We start from the raw sequence: 22,856 nt of genomic DNA on the forward strand, positions 1-22,856 counted from the left end.
ACAACAATGATTCCATTGAACTAGAAGTTAAGACTGCCACCTGGCCACTTAGGGTTCCTCCTACCTCTGGATCAACAGGCAAAGAGAATTACTGTACTGGCTGGGTGATTGATTCTGACTATCAAGGGGAAAAGGGCTGCATCTACAAAATGGGGGTAAAGAAGAGTTTGCCTGGAATACAGGAGATTCTCTAGTGTTTCTCTTAAGAGTACTGCCATGGCTTATAATTAAAGTCAATGGAAAATTACAACAACATAATCCAAGCAGTAATAACAATGGCCCAGAATCTTCAGGAAAGAAAGTTTGGGTCACCCCGCCAGGCAAAAAACCATGGTCAACTGAGGTGCTTGATGAGGGTTAACCAAAACATGAAATAGGTAGTGATAAATATGAACTTCGACCATGTGACCATTTATAGAAATGAGGACTGTAACAGTCATAATGTTTCTTCTTGTTTTGAGTATGACTGCATATGTACATGAAATGAATACCACTGTTTTCTTCCCTAACCCTTTCCTTTATCATATGACTAGTTGTATTAGTTTCATGTTACAATATTTAAGGACATCAAGTTTAACAGTGAATAACCAAAGGACTTGCACCCTATTCTGCAGAGAATTAATGTGTTTCTGGTTGTATGCAGGACAGCTGAATATCTGTTAGGCGGAACTATATATGTGCATGTCTGTTATTGTTTTTACTTAGAGACTAAGCATGGTTTAAGGTAATGTGTACGGTAGCCAACTTGACAAGGGGTGGACTGTGAAGCTTAGGCTAATGTGTCAACTTAGTGAGGTAATTGTGCCCAGGTATTTGGTCAAGCAAGCACCGGGCTAACTAATATAAGGACATTTATGGATTTTAGTCATCAGTGAGTTTACTGCATAAATGGCTAGTGACCTGTACGATCAACCAGGCAGATTGCCATCAGCAATGAGTGATGTTTTCTCCATTCAGTTGAATGCCTTAAAAGGGGAAGTGATTTCAGCATTCAGAGACAATTTCCCAGCTTGTCTTTGGACAGCCAACATCTCCCAGGAACTCATCAATGACCTTCACTGGACATTCCTAAGAACCCTCAGTTTGCAGCCTGCCTGCAGAATCTAGACTTTTGCATCCCCACAGTCACATGAGAGAACTGTATAAAATATCATACTATTTACAGGTATCTCCTGTTGATTCTATTTACCTAGAGAACCCTGACTAATAGAGAGGTTAAAGCAGACTGTTCTAAGGACTTTTTACATTTCTAGGTTTGTCACTCCATGTGCAAGTAATTATCAAATCATCCAGCATTTCACCTAGGCAATACGCTATATTCTCAATCAGTAGTTACCCTAGAATCTGTAACTACCCCCAGGAGGAGCTGCAGAACTTCAGCATAACTCTCAAGAGTCTTCCTTCTCTAGAGTTTCACTCTCTCTGGTGTATTAGTTTCATGTTACAATATTTAAGGACATCAAGTTTAACAGTGAATATCACCAAAGGACTTGCACCCTATTCTGCAGGGAATTAACGTGTTTCTGGTTGTATGCAGGACAACCACTCTCCCACTCTCTCTACTTTCACATCTCTATAATCCTTTAAATATATGATTCTCATAATTATTTGGCTTTTCTGGTTTTCCATAGCAGATGCTATGAACTACTCCATTCTACTCAGTGGTAGAAGTTCAAAGAACATTTTAAAAAATTAATCATTTTTTAAAATACAATTAATTTACAACCTCTGCTCATTGGCCATTCTAATAACATTATTTTATTAGGTCCTCATTTTGTTCCTTTGAAATCACAGATATATCACAGTATATCTGGTCAAAATGGAAGCCTGGGTAAACTGAAACATTTGGGCCTGAAAACAGAGTTAGTAACACTGAAAACAGTTTCTTTGAAAATATAAGAGAAAAAGTTATCAGTTCAGAATGAAAACAAAATTGACTGCAATGGATTAATAAAAATGAGGAAAATATTTTCTTAACAGCAGACTCTATGATCAAGTAGATGATGATGATAATGGAGCAATAATCTAGACACATTATTATATTTGACAGCACTTGTCAAATATTTATTATGTACCAGGTACAAAGTAAAATAGTTTATGTAGAATAGAATGAATATATATAAAGCACCTGGAATACTGCCTATTTCAATATAAGCTTTATGGAAGTGTTACTACTAATTCTACCACTACTACAATGATAATGATGATTATATTTAACCTTCACAACAATTCTTTGACGTAAGAACAATGAACTCCATTTTACCTATGAAGAAAATGGGTCCAAAAGAGGTTAAGTAATTTGCCCAATATCATAAAGGTACTCTAGGCTTTAGAATAATAAACTAAAACCAGATCCACATAATCCAAAATTTATGCTCTCAATTGCAATGCTATTCTAGGGATCTTGTTAAGGGAAAAAAGAGCCTGAGTTTTTAAAAAACAAGATACACTCAAAGATAAATATATTTAAGAGTCTATCATATTCTTTGAGTTTTTTCATTTATATGGATGCTTTGTATACATACATGTATACAGAGAGCATATACATACAGCCTTTTACTGTAATTATCTCCCCAATTTTAAAGTTGAAGATTTTTTTACATGTTAAAGAGGGAAAAAGCTAAACACACATTGTAAAATACCAAAAATGTCAGTTCAATCCCTGAGGTCACCTATGAATAATGTATTTGAAATCACTTATTAAGGAGAATAATGTACTTAATTCTGTTAATTAATGATATAGAACAATTTCAATTTTATAATCTCAAATGCTTCTTGCAACTCTAATCACAATAGAACTACAACATTTAAGACAAGTTTCACAAAAAAACTTAGGAAGACAAATTAGGGAACAATAAAAGTTTTATACCTGTATTACATATCTATAAACAAATCCTTGATTTAAACTTACCTTGAATGATATCTGCAATGGGCAACAAATAGTACAGTCATACAAATAAGTTATGAGAATATAGCATATGATAACTAGCTCTGTTCCAAACTCCACTATATATTTTCTTATAAAGAATATATAATAGACTATTTTTTTAGACTAACTGTAAAAATGCTGTCTGCAAGTGAAATTTTATGTTGTAGAGTATTTTAAAAAGAAAGCTATATATTCTATTTCAAATGTATATGGCAATTCATTTCTAACAAAGTATTTCTTCCAAATTGTAAATTTTAGCCTTGTTTAATGAACAAATGGTGTACAATTACCAGGAGCTATTCATACACAATTTATTTACAAAGAGGTTAAAAATAAATGGTCTTCCTAAATAGGTAATTGTCTTACTGTTATCTTACTTGTACTCTAATTTGTTGGTAAATTTTTCAAAGATAACACAAAAAAACTTCAGTATATACTAATGATATATTCTTGAGAATAATTTTTCCAATTTAGTCCAAACTGAGAGACCTATAAAATATTTCTAGGAATAAGTCACTTTCAGTTAAGTTTGAGAATTAAACAACGCTGTATCTATTAATTTTAGAATTTCAAAGTAAGAGTATGTAATTAAAGTCATATTTTATAACTAGAGAAGAATATAAAGTTCCTACCTCTAATTCTACATCAGCTCGTACATACTGTCGCGTCTTTGGATGATTAAGGAGGTGCAAAATTGTAGTAATTAGCGCTTCATTTATTCGACTTAATTGGCAATCGATCACATTTTTCAAGATGGTATTTAGTCCACCTCGAAGGGCCACCACCTCTGGATTCTGAAGTGCTAAAATGAAAGAAAAAAATTTTACTTACTATATGGGGGGAGGCGGTTAATAAAAAGTCATCAGAAATCTGTGTTTTAATTTTTAAAGCTCTGTTTCCTTCTGACTTGATAAACTTTCTAGTCGACAACATTTAAAGGGGTATGTGGATAAAATATATCTAGTAACTGAATACACCATTCAAAACTTGATTATTTTAGGTCTCTGACTTATCTTTTCATATACTTTGTCCGTATTTTATTGAAGTGGTTTTCTTTTCCTATTGGTTGCAGGGAGTTCCTACTACAATGGGGATAACAGCCCTTTATCAGTAACAAATACTTTAATAGTAGCTTGGCTTTAAATTGTGTTGAAAATGGTGTGTTTGATTTATATTTTATGAGACACACCCATTTTAACCTAATAAAAACCTAAAGTTCAAAACTCCTCTTATACCAAAGATCAGGTTTTTTTTTCTATGTTTGCAATACACATGTGCTTTTGAGTTCATGATTTACATTTAGTTTTCAAAGGAAATTAAGTGTGGCTTAAAATGATTAACTCAATTTTCTTTTTGAATGTTTAGTCAATTACCTAAGCATGCTTCCCAAAATAATTTTTTGAAATACTAAAGTTTTCTGTATATCAGGGTCTGCAACTCTTGATTCACGTGTCTCTTAATAACCTAGTTTAATAGTTTTTTAAAAAATATTTGAGAAGAAAGTCACAACTCCCCAATTTATTCTTTTTCAAAACTGTTTTTGTTGTTGTTTCTCTGTTTATTCTTTCAACTGGGTTGTAGAATTTTGTTTCTTCTATTTTTTTCCAACCTTAGGTAATAGTTACATACAGTTTAAATGAACAAATCTTGATACAGTTTAGTTAATTGTGAACAATGTCTACACCTTTTAGCTAATAACCTAATCAAGGTATACAATTTTCGTCATCCTAAAAAGTTTCATCACACCACCTTCTATTCAGCCTCCCCCCGCCCGACACACACACAGGCAGCCACTGCCTGATTCTATCCTCATAAAACAGTTTTGCCTTTTTGACAATCAATTTGATAAGTTCAAAAGTCAGAAGTACTGCCCCAACTCATACAAGTCATACACATTCCTTATAACATTTATTTGTTGTAGCTTTTTTTCCTACTTTAGAAATAGTATGTCTCCCACTATATTTACTAAGCAGAAACAGAAAACAAATCTATCAAATCTATTTTTACATGTTTCTACTGTACTGAAATTACATAAGGGCTGCTTTACAGTTGATTGTTGATTCAGATTTTTCAAGATATAAGATATCACCTGCAACGTAATATTGTCTCCTTTCCATTATGTAAAATTAATTTATTATTTTACCTTACTAACCTGGCTAAAAGTTCAGAAACAATGTTGATTAAGATTCAAAAGGATGTAGTATTTGTAAAACTCGCATTAAGAATGAGTACTGATTTGTGATAAACAGTCTATACTGTTAAGAAAATAGTCTTCTAATTTTTAAAATTTTATGTGTATGCATAGATATGTATACATGTATATAGATTATACCATGTAAGAATTGTTTGTTTCTTAAAACATTTATTTTAACACAGAATTACCCGGATGAGTCATTTTAGAGGCAATTATTTCAACAATGTTTTTAATTATCTCTGTGGTTGCTTTTCTTTTTTTTTTCAGGTACCGGGGATTTAACCCGGAAACTTGTATAGGGGAGGCAGGCACTCAAACCACTGAGGTATACTCGCTCCCCGAAGTCTAAGGTTTTTTAACCTACCAAATTTTCTACGTTTTAGGTCACCTGTAAATTAAATTTTCCAGGAAAAAAAAATTTGTTTCAATGAGATTTTCAAACAGATATATAAAAATTATCTTAGAATTTAAAAAATTGTCCTATTATACTCTCTTCTTCATTTCTACATTAATCTTTTCTTTTTCTGACCTTTTAGCTTCCCAAATATTTATGTATTTCATTGTTTTTATTCTTCCAATCACCATTATCTACTTGTTCTTTACAATTCATAATTTTAAAAAAATTTCCTCCATTCTACGTTTGTTTTTCTTTTTCCTCCCTCTTTTTTCTATTTCTTGAGTTATACTGGTCCATTCACTTACTTTCATGATTTTGTGCATAATTATAAAACCATTTTATGATAAAAAGTTATATTCTAGGTACATAGCACATACATTGGCATGTAGTCAATTTTTATTATATTCTAAATTTCCTTAATCATATTTCTGACTTTTCCCCTAGATGAACAGGCATTGAAGACAATATTTTTAAATCCTTGGTGCTAGGATTTGGTCCTACTTTTGTTTCTTAAAACTTGTTATTAATTTACTTTTCATTATATCAAGAGGGGATGTAATCTATAACATTTCTACTTTTGTGGAAAAAAATATTGTCTTGTCTTTAAAATTATTTATTTTATTTTATTTTAAGTGCATTTGTACATTTTTAGTATGTTCATTAGCCATGTATTTCTTTGGGAATCCCTGTTTTTCTATTGATTTGATACTATTTATCTTCTTTGTTATATTTTTATTTTCCTTGTTTGTTCTGGTATTGCTTGTGTTTTGCCTCTTGACAGTAAAATCAATAACTGCTGAAATCACTAAGTGCTTTCTTTTGATAATTTAAGACTCCTGTTCTTTGCAATGATCAAATGAATATTAACCCATGTTTTTTCCTTACTTAATTCTTTAGCCTTTGTATTTAAAAATTCATTTGTTTTCCAAAAGACTTCACTGTGATTACTGGAATTTGGACAATTCCTATACTTAATTTCACAATGAGTAAACCTTTACAATTTACAGAATTTTAATGTCACTTTAAATTATTTGTTAAATAACAAGTATTTTATTACCCTACAGGGAATGTCCTACTTTTTCATATCCTTGTGCCAAAAACTAAATAATTCATGTATTAAAGGCATTAAGAAATGTTAAATATTCTCTGCAAAATAGTGCATTTTTTACTTAAAAAAATTCTGACCTAGTTCACAGATAATGGCAATGCATGCTCGAACCATTCTATCTCTTTCTTGAAGTCCATCATTTCCAACTGCTATTAATGAGTTAGCCACAGAGCTAGGAAACAAGGAAGCATTCACAGTAATCATCTATAAGAAGGAATAAAGAAAAGGCAGTTACTTTATAATACATTTTTTAAGACTATTTTGTTCAAAATTCGGTATTTAAGATCATAGAGTATTTACAAGATGCATTTTAATCTAATGCTTTCATGCAATCATTTCAAAATATTACTACAACTGAAAATTGATGTAACAAATTATAACAATCATCACTACAGAAGCATGTGTTGATTTTTTAACAGTCCGGAGTATAAACTGACCAAGAAGACAATGTTTCTGAGATTCTAAGTTCCTCTAGAGTAAGAATGCTATCTTACACAACTTTTCAGTCGGTCCACAAAGTAGTTAGTAGTGACAACCAGCAGTCAACATACAATAGTATTATTACATTCTCAAGTCCTTTCCCACATACAATCATTACCAAGTCCTACCAATTTATCTCATTAACATCTCTATTCTCATCCCTCATCAAATTCAGTGATTTGGGTTCTCATTCTCTCTCACTTTGGCAGCTGCAATAGACCCCAATGATCTCCATATCCCTAGCCCTCCCCTATCACCAGTCAATTCTTGCTATACCCAAAGGAATATTTATAATTCATAATCTATTTTCCATATTCTAAACATCCTGATGAAAATAGCATGCATCTGATGAGAAATTTCTGGTTGAATCTCAAATTAAAGGAAAGGTCTAGCTCATTAAACATTTGGAATATGGAAAAAAGATAGCATATATGTTGAGTTTGAAAATACAAAGAAAACAAAAAATTTAGCAAATTAGTTAATAAAATATTGAGAATAAATGATCCATCCCAGATATCAAAGGATTTATAATCTTGTTGGAAAAATAAGGATTGCATAGTAAAACAATTAGAAGATGCATTAAACTAAATGAAAAGAAAAAGATAAATCTTAACAGAAGTTCAAAGCCAAGGTCTGCAGTGGCACTGAACCAATTATAGAATGTTCATGTCAGTTTAAGTGATTTAAGTCCCACTACAAACTTCAACTGAAATATTCTAACACGGTTCCACAACCAGAAGTTACAGAACCTTTCATATCTGTTTCTAAATGACTATTTTTCATTTATGCTAGGGGGTGAAGTGGGGTGATAGGAAACTGATCTTGCCTGGGTGAGAAAATTCTAACTGCTTATGATAATTATTTGTATTTAATACCTGCTAGTAAATTATTATGCCCCTCATTAAAACTTGTAAGAAAAAATCCCAAAACAGTAAAAGGTATGTAATATATGCAGAAAAAAAGCTGGACAGGAAGTCAAGAAAACTGGCTTTTAAAGGTAAACATTCCATTAATAAACTATGCTACTTTGGCCAAATCAAGTCTTTCTATGCCTCAGTTTTCCCCACTGATTGATAAAATGAGTATGTGCAAGACCAGATGATTTCTAGAATTTCAAGAATAAAACTCAACATATGAATTTTCAGTGTTTAATAAAATGTACTTAATTCAACAGTTTTGCTACTGAAAGGCTACATGAAATTTAAAATTTTACAAAACACATCACTTTTTTCCAGGGAAATCGAGGCAAAGATTAAATTCTGGGTAAATTAGATAATGCTTTTCTCATAGATCAGTGAATACTTACACTTAGTAGGGAAAAGTCATAAGAGAGTAGTCTCTATTAAATTTTTTTTAAATTTAATCATCTTTTTTGGCATGATAGAGAAGACATAGATGAAACAAAGACCTTGTAGAGATAATAAATTTGTGGAACTAGAACGGTACTGAGTTCTCTAAAGGGAATATCTGAAATTTGAGCTGAGTCTACAAGATGAGAAGACTGATTCTACAAGACAGAAAGAGGTAGAAATGAAAAGAGTTGGAAGTGATGATTAAGGTAGTGGTGGGGGGTAGTATCTGTACACACATGGTACCATAATAAAAATAGGTCAGACAGAAATAGTTGTTCGGAACAAAAATGGTCTGAGTGCCAAGCTAGGCAGGTTCAACTTAATAGTGAAAGGACTGTGAGCCAGTGTAGGTTTGGAAATTTGGAAAACTGAGTTCTAGCTCTGGTGTTGCCACCATCTAGCTGTGTATCAAGGGCAAGTGATTTCACCAAACAAATCTCTTTCAACTGTAGAAACTCTGTGATATTTATAATCCTTCATTACATGATTAAAAAGTTAGACAGTAAGGAGAATTAAGAATAAAGGATATCTTTGGAATAAACTTATCTTTAGAAAAGAGTAGCAATAGCTGACTAGCAAGAAAATCACTAGAGGGAAACGGACTTTGGCCCAGTGGTTAGGGCGTCCGTCTACCACATGGGAGGTCTGCGGTTCAAGCTCCGGGCCTCCTTGACCCGTGTGGAGCTGGCCCAAGCGCAGTGCTGATGCGCGCAAGGAGTGCCGTGCCACACAGGGGTGTCCCCCACGTAGGGGAGCCCCACGCGTAAGGAGTGCGCCCGGTAAGGAGAGCCGCCCAGCGCTAAGGAGGGAGCAGCCTGCCGAGGAATGGCGCCGCCCACACTTCCCGTGCCAATGACGACAACAGAAGCGGACAAAGAAACAAGACGCAGCAAAGAGACACAGAAAACAGACAACTGGGGGAGGGGAGGGGAGGAGAATTAAATAAATAAAAGTAAATATTTAAAAAAAAAGAAAATCACTAGAGAAAAAGAGAAAGACAAAAACTAGGAAGAATTAGCTGTGTAGAAGGGAGGTGTGGGGATCAGAAAGGCACTGTAAAACAACGAAACAAAAGAAAATACCTTTCAAATGAATATGATGGGTAAAAGAGAAGAAAAAGTGACATGAATATTCCTGAAATTAGTCAGAGCAAGGTACCCTAAAGTAACAAAAGATTTTGCATTTCTTTTAAAATAATACTTTTATAGAAAATTTTAAAACTTTCTTGAATGCATACAAAAACAAAATAAGACCTAGCAAGTGTAATATTAAACATTAATCTCTACAATTCTAGTGGCCATGATATTGCTGTGGGTGGGGGATAAAGAAATGTGTGCTTCAGTTACTAAAGGACTAATGAAATTATACTTTTTCTGGCCAAGAGGCTATGGTTCATATAGCAAGCTGCTTTCCCTTTAATTCTATCCCTTTTAGTTAAATACTGAGGAAACCTGCCCCTTCACTCATCACAACTTAAGCCCATCATACCACAAAGTTGAAGCTATTCCTGGGCTCTTGGATTTTAAACCATAGCTGCCTTAAATTACCCTACCCTTAAGAAGACAACAGAATGACATTTTTATTACAGAGCTTATATTTTGAAGGGTCTGTTTACTTTTACCTAGCTATTTCATGAATTAAATTTTAACTTGTATAAGACATTTTACAGAATTGAAATAAAGAGTTTACTAAATAATTCAAAGAGGCTGAATTTAACTCTCCTTTAATCCCCTTGGAGTTGTGCTTTCTTCTAAATAGTTTCTAGGGTAGCAATTCTCAAAGTGTGGTCCAGGAAACTGAAGGTCCTTGGAATATTTTCAGAGATTCTGCAAAATTAAGATTTTTTTTATAATAACACACAATTTGGTGGTATGGAGATATAAACCCCACAAAAACATGTTGTTAGACTTGGTCCATTCCTGTGGGTGTGAATGCTTATAAATGGGACCTTTTGATAAGATTACTTAAAGTGCAGCCAAGATGAGTCAGGATGGATCTTTTAAATTTTTTTTTCTATCCCCTTCTCCTCCACCCTTTCCATCGCAGTTGTCTGCTCTCTGTGTCCATTTACTGTGTGTTCTTCTGTGTCCACTTGGATATTTGTCAGTGGCACCAGAATCTGTGTCTTTTTGTTGCATCATCTTGCTGAGTCAGCTCTCCGTGCATGCAGCACCACTCCTGGGCAAGCTACACTTTCCTTGAGAGGGGTAGCTCTCCTTATGGGGTGCATTCTTTGTGCGTGGGGCTCCCCTACATGGGGGACACCCCTGGGTGGCATGGCACTCCTTGCGCGCATCAGTGCTGTACGTGGGCCAACTCACTACATACGTCAGGAGGCCCTGGATTTGAACCCTGGACCTCCTGTGTGGCAGGAGGACGCTCTATCAGTTGAGCCAAATCCGGTTCCCTCAGGATGGATCTTAATCCTATTATTGAAGACCTTATAGACAAGAACACAGAATGAGGGAAGGCCAGAGGGAGCAGTCAGAAATTGGAAGCCACACAACCCAGAGAAGGGAGAAGCCAGGAGAGGCCAATAAGTGTGTTCCATGTGACAAAAAAAACAAGAACCAATGATCACGAGAGCCCCAGAATGCCATGGTCTTCTAGGAGAAAGCACTGTCTTGAACATGCCTTGATTTTGGACTTCTTCAAGCCTCAAAACTGTGGCCCGATAAATTCCCCTTGTTTAAGCCAACCTATTGCATGGTATTTGCTTTAGCAATGAGGTAACTAATACACAGAGACATTAGTTGTCTTATTCTTTTTCACTCTCATTCTCTCATTAAGTATATGCTGAAGTTTACAAAAGGATTCATTACATGTGATATCATCACAGATATGAATGCAGAAGCAAACATGGAATCTAGCTGTCATCTATCAAGACAGACATTAAAGAGACCAGCAAAAATAAAAAATGCCACTTTTCTCAGTAGTTTTGCTTTTGTATGAAATATAATTATCAGAAAATGTTTGTTTATATGTAGTAGGTTTACTACTATATTTAATATATTAATAACTTTCTAAATTTCTCATTTTTAATCCTAATAAGATAAATATTGACAGACATAACCCAAAAAACAAAAGCTATGGGATACTCAATAATTTTTACCAAACATCAAAGGGACCTGAATCAAAAAGTTGTTTGAAACAGTTCTATAGAAACAAATTTTCTTTTCTTATGTGAAATTCTTAAGTCATGCCAGTAGGAAGGATTATGTAAATAAGTAAAAAACATAATCCTGGGGGGGGGGAGGGGGAGGAAGGGGAAATAACTAAATAAAAAAATTTTAAAAAATCTAAAAAAATCACCATAATCCTAATTTTTACATTTATATCTGATAAATTGTAGTCCCAGTAAAAAAGTTTACCTATAACAAGCGTTTCCTAATCTACCTCCACTACCACTCCTACTAGAATTGTAAACTTCTTGTAAGATGTAACTTTTCCTTTTACTACTTCTTCCTTACTAAACCTACCTGTGGGTACTATTATAAACCACAAGCTAGATAATTGGAGAAAGAAGAAAAAGGAAAAAGAAGGAAACTAGTTAATATACAACCTCAACAGTCCATCATTCTGGAGCACTGAATTCACAGGTAGGGAAGGGGAAGAAGAGTTAAAAGTTTTATCTGTTAAAAAAATGTGACATTTTTACATTAAAACATATACTGAGAATTCACATGAATGTTTAGGATGAAATATGATACTTGTTCTTCTTTAGGTTGTATCCAATCAAGTATACTCTCAGTTCACTCTATTACTTTGCCATTAAGGAATAAAAAAGCATTCTTTGACGGTCTCTCATGAGAAGCATTATGACTAATCCTCTAGATCCTCTCTTGTTTAGATAGCGACCATATATCCTATACTATGGCCAGAATTGTTTATTGCTGTCAATGGATTGTATCTAAATTCATCTTTAAAACAACCAGACTGTAAGAATTTGTGATGTCCATTTAATAGTATTAATGCCACACATCCAATTAAGAGAAAAATTAGGGTAGGGAAGAAGTAATCCTCTTTTTACAATAACTTATCAAAGCACTAATTACATTAACATGTTTACTGCAGGAAGAAATATTCCTTACACTGAACATCTATAAGACATCGTCCTGGTTATACCAATCACAGAATAATTTCACAAAAAACAGTTTACCTTAAAATTAATAGATCTATTTAACTTTATTTAACTTTAGCAAAATAAAAATATTTAATATGAATTTAGGCTTTTTAAATTTTAAATAAAGATTTCACACAACAGTCTAATCTAAAAAATGCAAAACATTTAACACAAAATCCATAAATTTGCCTTTTACTCAGATATATAACATACCTTTCTGACTAATCGAAGTGCTTGTGTCCTCTCTACCTCGTTGCTCTGCTGTATGTCAATGCACCTAAATCATAACCAAAATATTAATAATAAAAATCCTATCAAACAACTTTTTTGGATGAAAGTAACATCAGATTAGATCCATCTTCATAATATCAATATGGTATTTTTAAATTATAGTGTATATGTTTTTTCAGTAACAGAAAATATTTAATTAACTTATCTAATCTCTAGTGGCAAATGCTTGCCAAGCACTGTAAAAAAACAAAAAAACCCAGATATTCACCAACAGAATGGAATAATAAATTGTAGTCTATTCATAAATGAAATAAAACAAAGCAATAAAAAGAATCAACATGAATTAATTTCACAGACAATATTGAGGAAAGAAAAGAATAACACCGTGTACTTCCAATATATGATACCCAAGAACAAGAAAAACTAGTCTAAAATGAGAAAAGGTAAAATAATGTTTACTACTCATTGGACACACAAGGGAGATTTCCTAGGGTGCCTAAAAATGCTCTATATCTTGTCCTGGATGGTAAGTTACATGGGTGTGTTTGTGTATATTTTTACCAAACAACCAATCTACTGATAGAGAGGTGTACATAAATTCATCAAGAGTTTTACACTGAAAATTTATATACTTTATGGTATGTGTAGTAAAACTGAATGCCAAATTTTTAAAACGTATAAAACATGGATAAATCTAGGAAAATTACCTAGCTATTAAATAGTCCACTTTCAATTTTAGCACCTTCTGCAAAATACTGGAGTCTTGGATAAGATACCGAAGAGCTCGTAGCCCAGCTGCTCGAACTTCTTTTGCTTCATTTAATAAAGCTAACCGCAAACTGTATTTAAAAAAAAAAAAAAAAAAAGTTTTGCTATATAGGTGCCAAATACATATAAAATTTTATAATCAAATTCTTCCTCAGTTGAAATATGCAAAATTTCTAGTCATGCACAGTTTATTTTTTTTTAAGATTTACTTATTTATCTTCCCTTCCCCCTCCCACCCCAGTTGTCTGTTCCTTGTGTCTATTCGCTGCATCTTCTTTGTCCGCTTCTGTTGTTGTGAGTGGCACGGGAACCTGTGTTTCTTTTTGTTGTGTCATCTTGCTGCGTCATCTCTCCGTTTGTGCGGCACCATTCCTAGGCAGGCTGCACTTTCTTTTGTGCTGGGCAGCTCTCCTTACGGGGCGCACTCCTTGCACGTGGGGCTCCCCTATGCAGGGGGCACCCCTGTGTGGCATGGCACTCCTTGCGCACATCAGCACTGCACGTAGGCCAGCTCCGCACGGGTCAAGGAGACCCGGGGTTTGAACCGCGGACCTCCCATGTGGTAGACGGACGCCCTAACCACTGGGCCAAGTCCGCAACCCACAGTTAATTCTATGCAATTGCATTTTATGTGCATAAAACTCATTTACACTAAGCTATGGAACTACCCCAGTGTTGTGACATTTTTAAATTCCTGCCTCCTCAATGCATTCTGATCAATCAAGAAAACATTGTTCAGTTTTATTCTACTTTTTGTGGTTTATTTTATATAAACAATGGGAAATGAAAAATGTCTTTTTCAAGCTATATCATATATCCCTCTATAATCTATTCCCCTCTATCTGCCTACCTACCTCTAGCCCTTTCAAAGAAATCAGGGTTTTAAACCAATAAATAAAAATATTTTATAATATTATAGGTACAGACCACTTACATCAATTTTAATTCCTAAGACTGCCAAAAAGATGATTATAAAACTGTATAATATTATGTATCTACTGATGCTTTCTCTTAAGTGAGGCCTAGAGATAAATTTATAGGTTCCTTTTGATCCTAGGAAAAATTAGTCTGAGAATTTCAGAGGTAATTTAAACTATGGAATTCCATTTTTAACCATTAGCTTTGGTTCTCTGTAGCTATTAAATTATAAAATATTACTAAGACCCACAGGGTAAATAAAACTACTGAAGGTTCTGAATTCAAACAACTGTTTCTAACAAGTCAAATATGAGGTGCTATACTATCTTACATCTACTTTTAAATTTCTAAAATTAAAATTATTAAAATACAGGAAACTAGTGGGGAGGGGACTGAAGCACACTTACCAAATTATGATATCTTCATAGTTAAAACCCAATTTTTCTTCACTGTGGCCAATATCACAAAGAAGCTGCCAGAAAAATAAAACAAGTATGTGAGTATATTATTGTATTTTTGTCTATTTATATACATTATACCTTTAGATTGGAAAATAAAGTATTTTTCTTTAATACAATTTTGAAAAACATGTTTCTACTATTCAAATACTCAGAATCATATCTATCATCTTACTGTTTTTTCTCTGACATACCAATTTTAGGTTTCTCTACCCTCCTTTCTTACCTTCTTTTAGATTAATCAATTATTTATTATTATTCCCTTTTCATACCTCAATAATAATGTTTTAAAAATTATTCTTAGTGGTTACCACAGAGATTACAATATGCATTCTTGACTTATTACAGTCTAACAGAAATTATTACTTTACCACATCCCCTCAATAACGTTAGAATCTTAGAATACTTTAACTTCATATACATTTCTCAACATTCATTTTATTGTTGTTATGGACCATTTTCTACCTACTATCATTTAAGCCCCATAAGACGTTATTGTCAATGCTTTTTTTTTTAAAGCATTTTAATGAGATACATGCACATACCATACAATCCATCCAAAGGGTACAATCAATGGTTTTTCGTTATGGGTATCCAGTTCTCCTAGCACCATTTGTTCATTTGTTGAAGAAACTGTTTGTCCTGTCATCAAGGACTTGGTAGGTTTGTCAAAAATCAGTTGGCTACAGAAGTGAGGATTTATTTCTGAACTCTCAATTCTATTCCACTGATCAATGTGTATATCAACATGCCAATACCATGCTGTTTTGATGACTGTAGCTTTGTAATATGTTTCAAAGTCAGGCAGAGATATTCCAGCCATGTCACTTTTTTTTATTATGGTTTTGGCTTTCAGGTGCACCTGCTCTTCCAAATGAATTTGGAAAATGCCTTTTCTATTTCTATAAAGTAGGCTGTTGGAATTTTGATTGGTTTTGCATTGAATCTATAAATCAGTTTGGACAGGACTGACATCCTCACAGTATTTAGTCTTCCAATCCATATACACAGAAGTGTTTCCATTTGTTCAGGTCTTCAATGATTTCCTTTCGCATTGTTTTGTAGTTTCCTGCATACAAGTCCTGTACTCTCTTGGTTAAATTGACAGGTAGGTATTTGAGCCTTTTTGCTGCTATTGTAAATTGATTTTTTCCGATTTCCTCCTCAGATTGATTATTCAATACGAGTGTACACTGCATGTTGACCTAAAACTCTGCCACTTTGCTGAACTCATTTATTAGCTCAAGTAATGTTGTCACAGACATTTCAGAATTTTCTAAGTATAGGATCATGTCATCTGCAAACAGTAAAAGTTTTACTTCCTCTTTTCCTATCTGAATACCTTTTTTTTTTGGTCTAATTGCTCTAGCTAGAACATCTAGTACAAAGTTGAATAACAATGGTGACAGTGGACATCCTTGTCTTGTTCCCAATGTTAGAGGGAAAGCTTTCAACCTTTCCCCATTGAGTATGATGTTGGCTGTTGAGTTTTTCATATATGCCTTTTATCATATTGAGGAATTTTCCTTCTATTCCTATCTTTCAAAGTGGTTTTATCAAGAAAGGATGCTGGATTTTGTCAAATGTCTTTCTGCATCAATTGAGATGATCAACTAGTTTTCTTTCAATTTGTTAATGTGGTATATTATGTTGATATTCTTTTGATGAACCATCCTTGTGTACAAGGAATAAATTCCACTTGGTCATGATGTCTAAGTCTTTTGATATGCTGTTGGATTCTATTTGCAATATTTTGTTGAGAATTTTTACATCTATGTTCATTAGGGAGATTGGTCTGTAATTTTCTTGTAGTATCTTTATCTGGCTTTGGTGTTAGGGTGATGTTGGCTTAATAAAGCATGTTGGGTAATTTTCCCTCCTCTTCAATTTTTTGAAAGAGTTTAAACAGTACTGGTGTTAATTCTTCTCAAAATGTTTGGTAGAATTCACCTGTGAAGCCATCAAGTCCTGGATTTTCCTTTGTTGGGATATATTTGATGACAGATTCAATCTCTTTAAATGTGAATGGTTTGTTCTTATATTTCTTGCTGCAAAGGTGTAGGTTACTCGTGTATTTCTAGAAATTTGTCCATTTCATCTAGGTTGTCTAGTTTGTCGACATTCAGTTTCCCACAATATCTTCTTATGATCCTTTATATTTTTGTGGGTTTGGTCCTATCTTCTCCCCTTTCATTACTGATTTACCTGCATTTTCTCTTTTTTCTCTGTTAGTTAGCTAAGGGTTTGTCAATTTTATTGATATTCTCAAAGAACCTTTTGTTCGTTGACTTTAATGTTTTTTTGTGTTCTCAATTTCATGTATTTCTGCTCTAATATTTCTTTCCATCTGCTTGCTGTGGGAATGGTTTGCTATTCTTTTTCTAGTTTCTCCATGTGCCCAGTTAGCTCTTTGCTTTTAGCTCTTTCTTCTTTCTAATATATGCATTTAAGGCTATAAATTTCCCTCTCAGCACTGCCTTTGCTGTATCCCCTAAGTTTTGACAAGTTGTATTCTCATTTTCATTCTTCTCAATGTATTAATTTCACTTATAACTTCTTTTTGACCCACTGATTTTTAGGAGTGTGTCATTCAGCCTACACATTTGCAAATTTTCCCTTTCTCCTCTACTACCGATTTCCAGTTTCATTCCATTATGATCTGAGAAGGCGCTCTGCATAATTTTTACATTTACTGAGATCTGCCTTATGACTCAACATGTGGTCTATACCGGAGAAAGATACATGAGCACTTGAGAAGAATGTATAACCCGTTGGTTTTTAGATGCAAATATCTGTATGTCTAGTTTGCTTATCATATTGTTCAATAACTTTATTTCCTTGTTGATCTAATTGTTCTATCTAATGATGTGAGTGAAGTCTCTAGTGATTATTGTAGAAATGTCTATTTCTCTCTTCAGTCTTGCCGGAGTTTGCCTCCTATATTTTGGGGCATTTTAGTTCAGTGCATCGACATTTATGTTGTGTAGTTATTTCTTCCTGGTGGACTGTGCCTTTCACTGATATATAATGGCCTTCTAAATCTCTTGTAACTTTTCTGCATTTTGAAGTCTGTTTTGTCCCATATTAGTATAGCTACCCCGACTCCTTTTCGGTCACTGTCTGTGTGGAGTATCTTTTTTCCCACCTTTTACTTTCAGCCAGCTTGTATTCCTTAGTGTAAGATGAATCTCTGGTAAGCAACCTATTAATGGTTCATGGCTTTTTTAATCCATTCTGTCAGCCTATACCTTTTGATTGGAGAGTTTAATCCATTCACATTCAATGGTATTACTGTAAATGGATTATGTACTTCCACCATTTTATTCTTTGGTTTTCATATGTCATATCTTATTTTCATTTGTCATTTTTCTCTGTTGGTTACCTTTCAGCTATTCTTTCCTCTAAACTCTCCTCCAAGTCTCTCTTCTCCTGTCTTTTTCTTTCAGGCTGTAAGCCTTCTGTATTAGTCAGCCAAAGGGGTACTGATGCAAAATACCAGAAACTGGTTGGTTTTTACAAATGGTATTTATTTGGGGTAGGAGCTTACAAATACCAGGCCATAAAGTATAAATTACTCCCCTCACCAAAGTCTATTTGGAGCAAGATGGCTGCCGACATCTGTGAGGGTTCAGGCTTCCTGGGTTCCCACATTCCTGGGGCTTGCTTATCTCGGGTTGAAGGTTCCTTCCTTCCTGGTGTTGGCTTCTCTTTCCTCTGAGTGCTGACTTCCCAGGGTTCCAGCTTGTCTTTAGCATCAAACTCCAACATCAAAACTCCAGCATCAGAAACCCTCAACTCTGTTCTCTGCCATGTCTTTTATCTGTGAGTCTCCCCACCCACCAAGGGGTTGGGCTGCAATGCCCTAATCATAACTCAATCATGCCCAGGTACAGAACAAATTGCAAACATAATCCAATATTTCTTTTTGGAATTCACCAATAATATCAAACTGCTACAGCTTCCTTAATATTTCCTGCAAAGGTGAATTCTTTTTTATGAACTTTCAGCTTCTGTTTGTCTGTGAATGTTTTAAACTCACCTTCACATATGAAGGATAATTTTGCTGGACAAAGAATTCTTGGCTGGCAGTTTTCTCCTTCAGTATACTAATTGTATCATATCACTGTTCTTGTCTCTGTGGTTTCTGATGAGAAATCCAAACTAAATCTTACTAGGGGTAAGGGTCTGTGTGACTAGTTTGCTTTCCTTTGCAACTCTCAGAATTTTCTCTTTATCTTTGTTGTATAATATTCTGAATAGTATGTGTTGTGGAGTACTTCTATTTGCATTTATTCTGATTGTGGTACACTATACTTCTTGGACATCTAAGTTCATTTCTTTTGTGAGAGTTGGGAAATTTTCAGCTATTGTTTCCTCAAATAGTCTTTCTGCCCTTTCCCCTTCTCTTCTTCTGAAACTCCCATGACATGCATGTTGTTGTGTTTCATGTTACCTTTCAACTTGCTGTGCCCCAGCCCTATTTTTTCCATTCTTTTCTCTCTTAAATTTCAGCTGTTCTGTCTTCTGTATCACTTATTCTTTCTTCTATCATTGAGTCTGCTGTTGTATGCCTCCAATACGTTTCTGATCTCATCTATCATGTTTCTCATTTCTATAAACTGTTAATTTTTTATTCAAATTTTCAAATTCTTCTTTGTGCTTACTCAGTGTCTTCTTGATGTCCTTTATCTCATTAGCCATATTGCCTTTCAACTCATTAATTTTATTTTGGAAATTTGTATGACTCTCATTGATTAGCTATCTCAAATCCTGTCTCTCATATGGGACTTTGATATATTTCTTTTCTTGGGCCATGTCTTCCATTTTCTTAGCATGGCTTGTAATTTTTTGTTGCTGTCTAGGCAGCTGATTAAGATTGCGAGTTTATTCAGATGCTCAATTTCTCTCTCTTTCACAGTGTTTTAGTGGCAGGGGGCTGTGTGTTACTGCTGTTCATTGATTCCTGGTTTAACCATTTCTGGGTCTTTAGGATTGTCCCTACTAGATGCTTAAATCAGGGCCCTGGACTCAGTAATGGGCTGCAGACCAGCTTCCTAGTGCCTTGGGGAGGGAGGCTGTAAAGCACAGAAAAAAACTATTTACTTTTTAATTTTCTCATGTGCACTTCTTTGGTCTACCAGCTGATGGCACTCTTTGGCCCTCTCTATTCAATGCCTGGTCTGAGTGTGTTTGCTCCAGCACAGATTGGATCAATATGACAGGAGGCAGTTCTCTAACCTTTGCAGGCAGCCCCCTCCCTTTTCCTAGGTAGGAAGTAATTCCACTCCCTTCTGCATCCTCAAGGACCAGTTCAGGTCAGAAGAGAGGGGACTGAGAGGGTCAGATCTCTTTAGTCCCTTTCCAGCTTCCTAGGCAAATGATGGTGAGGACCCACCTGGCTTGGAAAGGACCCTGGGACACAGGAGACCAAATTTGTGGGTCAAAAGCTAGGTCAGCCTTAGGCTGTGTCCCCCCATCTTCCCTTTCCTGGGGAGGTGGATCTCTGGGGTCCCCTTTGTATGTAGCCACTGGCCCGAAGCTTGAAATTCCAGTGTCTATAGTATGGGGAAGGGAGCAGGCATTTGCGGCTATAGTTTTTAACTCAACAGTTTTGGCATCATGATTGCTTTTCCTTTTCCTTTCCTGGCAGTGTCCAGCTTTCCCCTGGTGTCCTAAACCCTAGAAGATTTTTTTTTTCCTAGCCGTTTCTGCCTGTTCTCTAGCTATTTTCCTGGGAGAGAAGAGAGCCCCATGTCTCTCTAGTCCATCATCTTCCCAAAAAAGTATTATTGCTTTTTTACCATCAGTATTTAGTAAATATCAGTTTATATTTACACAAATATTTACCTTTTCCATTATTTTTCATTCCTTTCTTAATTTCTTCACATCTAGTGGTTCTTTAATGGGCTCTTCTTCCTTCCACCTGAAGAACTCTTAGTTTGTTGTACTTGTTACTGACTAGTTTTTTGGTGTTTTATTTGTTGAATTTTAGCCCAGGATTCTCTTGGTGATTTTCTGTAAATGACTTTATTTCCCTTTTGTTTTTGAAGAATAATTTTGGTAGGTATAGAATTCTAGGGTAGCTGCTATTTTCTTCCAATAGTCTCAGGACAGCTTTTACTGTTTCTTCAGAGAAGTAAACTATTAGTTTTATAACTGGCTCCTTTCGAGGTGTGCCTTTTTTCCCAGGTTACTTAGAAGATTTCTTAGTTTGCCTTTGGTTTTCAGCAATCTTCTTATAATGTGTCTATCCTGCTTAGAGATTTGGAACATTCTGGTAAATTAACTCTTCAAAATTGCTTATGTAGGGAAGCAGACTTTGCTTGGTGAATAGGGCATCCATCTACCACACAGGAGGTCTGCAGTTCAAACCCAGGGCCTCTTTGACCAGTGTGGAGCTGGTCCATGTGCAGTGCTGATGCACGCAAGGAGTGCTGTGACACGCAGGAGTACCCCCACGTAGGGTAGCCCCACACACAAGGAGTGCGCCCTGTAAGGAGAGCCGCCCAGCACAAAAGAAAGTGCAGCCTGCCCAGGAATAGCGCCACACACACGGAGAGCTGACGCAGCAAGATGATGCAACAAAAAGAGACACAGATTCCCGTGCCGCTGACAACAACAGAAGCAGACAAGGAAGAATATGCAGCAAACAGACACAGAGAACAGACAACTGGGGCCGGGGGGGGGGTGGGGGAAAGGGGAGAGAAATAAATAAAATAAATCTTTAAAAAAAAATTGCTTAGGCCCAATTCTCTTATCTTTCCTTCTCGTGGTTCACTTGTTTTTTCCCTTTCTCTTTCAGCTCAGTCCTTCAGTTGGATATTTTCTATTCCTCTGTCTTCTGATGTATTTAATCTTCTATTAACCTACCTAGTGAGTTTTAATTTCAAATACTGTATTTTTCCCTTCTAGAATACCCATTTAATTTTTTCAGACATTACAACATTCTAATGAAAATCTTCATGTTTCATCTATTTTTCCCATAGTTTCTTCTATTTCCTTCAACACATTTCATCATAGATCTGTAGGTCTGGATTGTTATTGGGTCTGTTCCTATTATATTTTCTCGTTTTTCCTTGAGTGGTATATAATTTGGCCTTGCCCAAAGAGAGGTCTGGCTGTTGCCCTCAATTTCTGAGAAATAATCTGTCACACCTGATTGCATTGTATTTGTTTAGGGAAGGAGCTGGCCATGCTCAATTTTAGAATGGAGCTGGCCACACTCAATTTTAGGATGAGGGTTGGCCGTGTTTTCATCCTAAACCTCGGGATTTAGGCTGGGGCTTCGGGTTACAAAGTATCAGTTGACCTGGAAGCTAAGATTGACCATATGGGCACTGGACACTGAATAGTACACTAGATTAAGCTGCTGCCCTGATAAAACTCATCTTACCTCTGGTTGTTTCTTGCCCTCTAGGACTCAAGTGAAAAGTTCCTGTTCAAGGGCCTTTTTCCAGGAGGACAAATCTAAAAGTTTTGTCTTGAAAATCACTACAAGATCCACCTTGATTTTTAAAAGCTTTCTGGTTAGGTTTTGGTTTTCTATTTTATGTAGTTCCAGGATTTCAAAGTATTGACAGTAGAATCTCATACATCTCTACCAGAAGCTCTATGCTAGTTTCTGTCTTTTAGCAACAGTACTACTGGATCTAAAGCTTAAATCCGCATTTTTCCACACATGCTCCAAATCAGCAAATGTCCCTGGGGAAAAGGGTCTCAGAAGTAAGCTTACCTCTACAAGATTCTCCCTTCTCTGAAGCTTTAGACCAGGGGTTCTTAACAAGGGGGTCAATGAGCTTGAATTTAAATTTAAAGAAAACAACAATATTATTCTTATGGGGATGTGTTGGTACAGGTGTGATATATTTATTAAATAGTACATAATACAGTGTGGACTT

General features: G+C 35.1%; 1 protein-coding gene across 4 annotated transcripts in view; it reads right to left on the reverse strand.

The window, feature by feature from the left end:
* Positions 1 to 22,856, reverse strand: part of RICTOR (RPTOR independent companion of MTOR complex 2) — a 156,433-nt gene that overhangs the window by 66,721 nt on the left and 66,856 nt on the right. For all 4 annotated transcript variants that reach the window (XM_058308178.2, XM_058308164.2, XM_058308169.2 and 1 more), the window contains exons 4-8: positions 14,908 to 14,972; positions 13,522 to 13,653; positions 12,797 to 12,860; positions 6,706 to 6,832; positions 3,562 to 3,731 (exon numbers count right to left, since the gene is read on the reverse strand). In XM_058308178.2, coding sequence (XP_058164161.1) covers positions 3,562 to 3,731; positions 6,706 to 6,832; positions 12,797 to 12,860; positions 13,522 to 13,653; positions 14,908 to 14,972 — 558 coding nt within the window. The remainder of the gene's footprint in view (positions 1 to 3,561; positions 3,732 to 6,705; positions 6,833 to 12,796; positions 12,861 to 13,521; positions 13,654 to 14,907; positions 14,973 to 22,856) is intronic.

Source organism: Dasypus novemcinctus, chromosome 2, assembly GCF_030445035.2.
Source record: "Dasypus novemcinctus isolate mDasNov1 chromosome 2, mDasNov1.1.hap2, whole genome shotgun sequence".
NCBI classification, from domain to species: domain Eukaryota; kingdom Metazoa; phylum Chordata; class Mammalia; order Cingulata; family Dasypodidae; genus Dasypus; species Dasypus novemcinctus.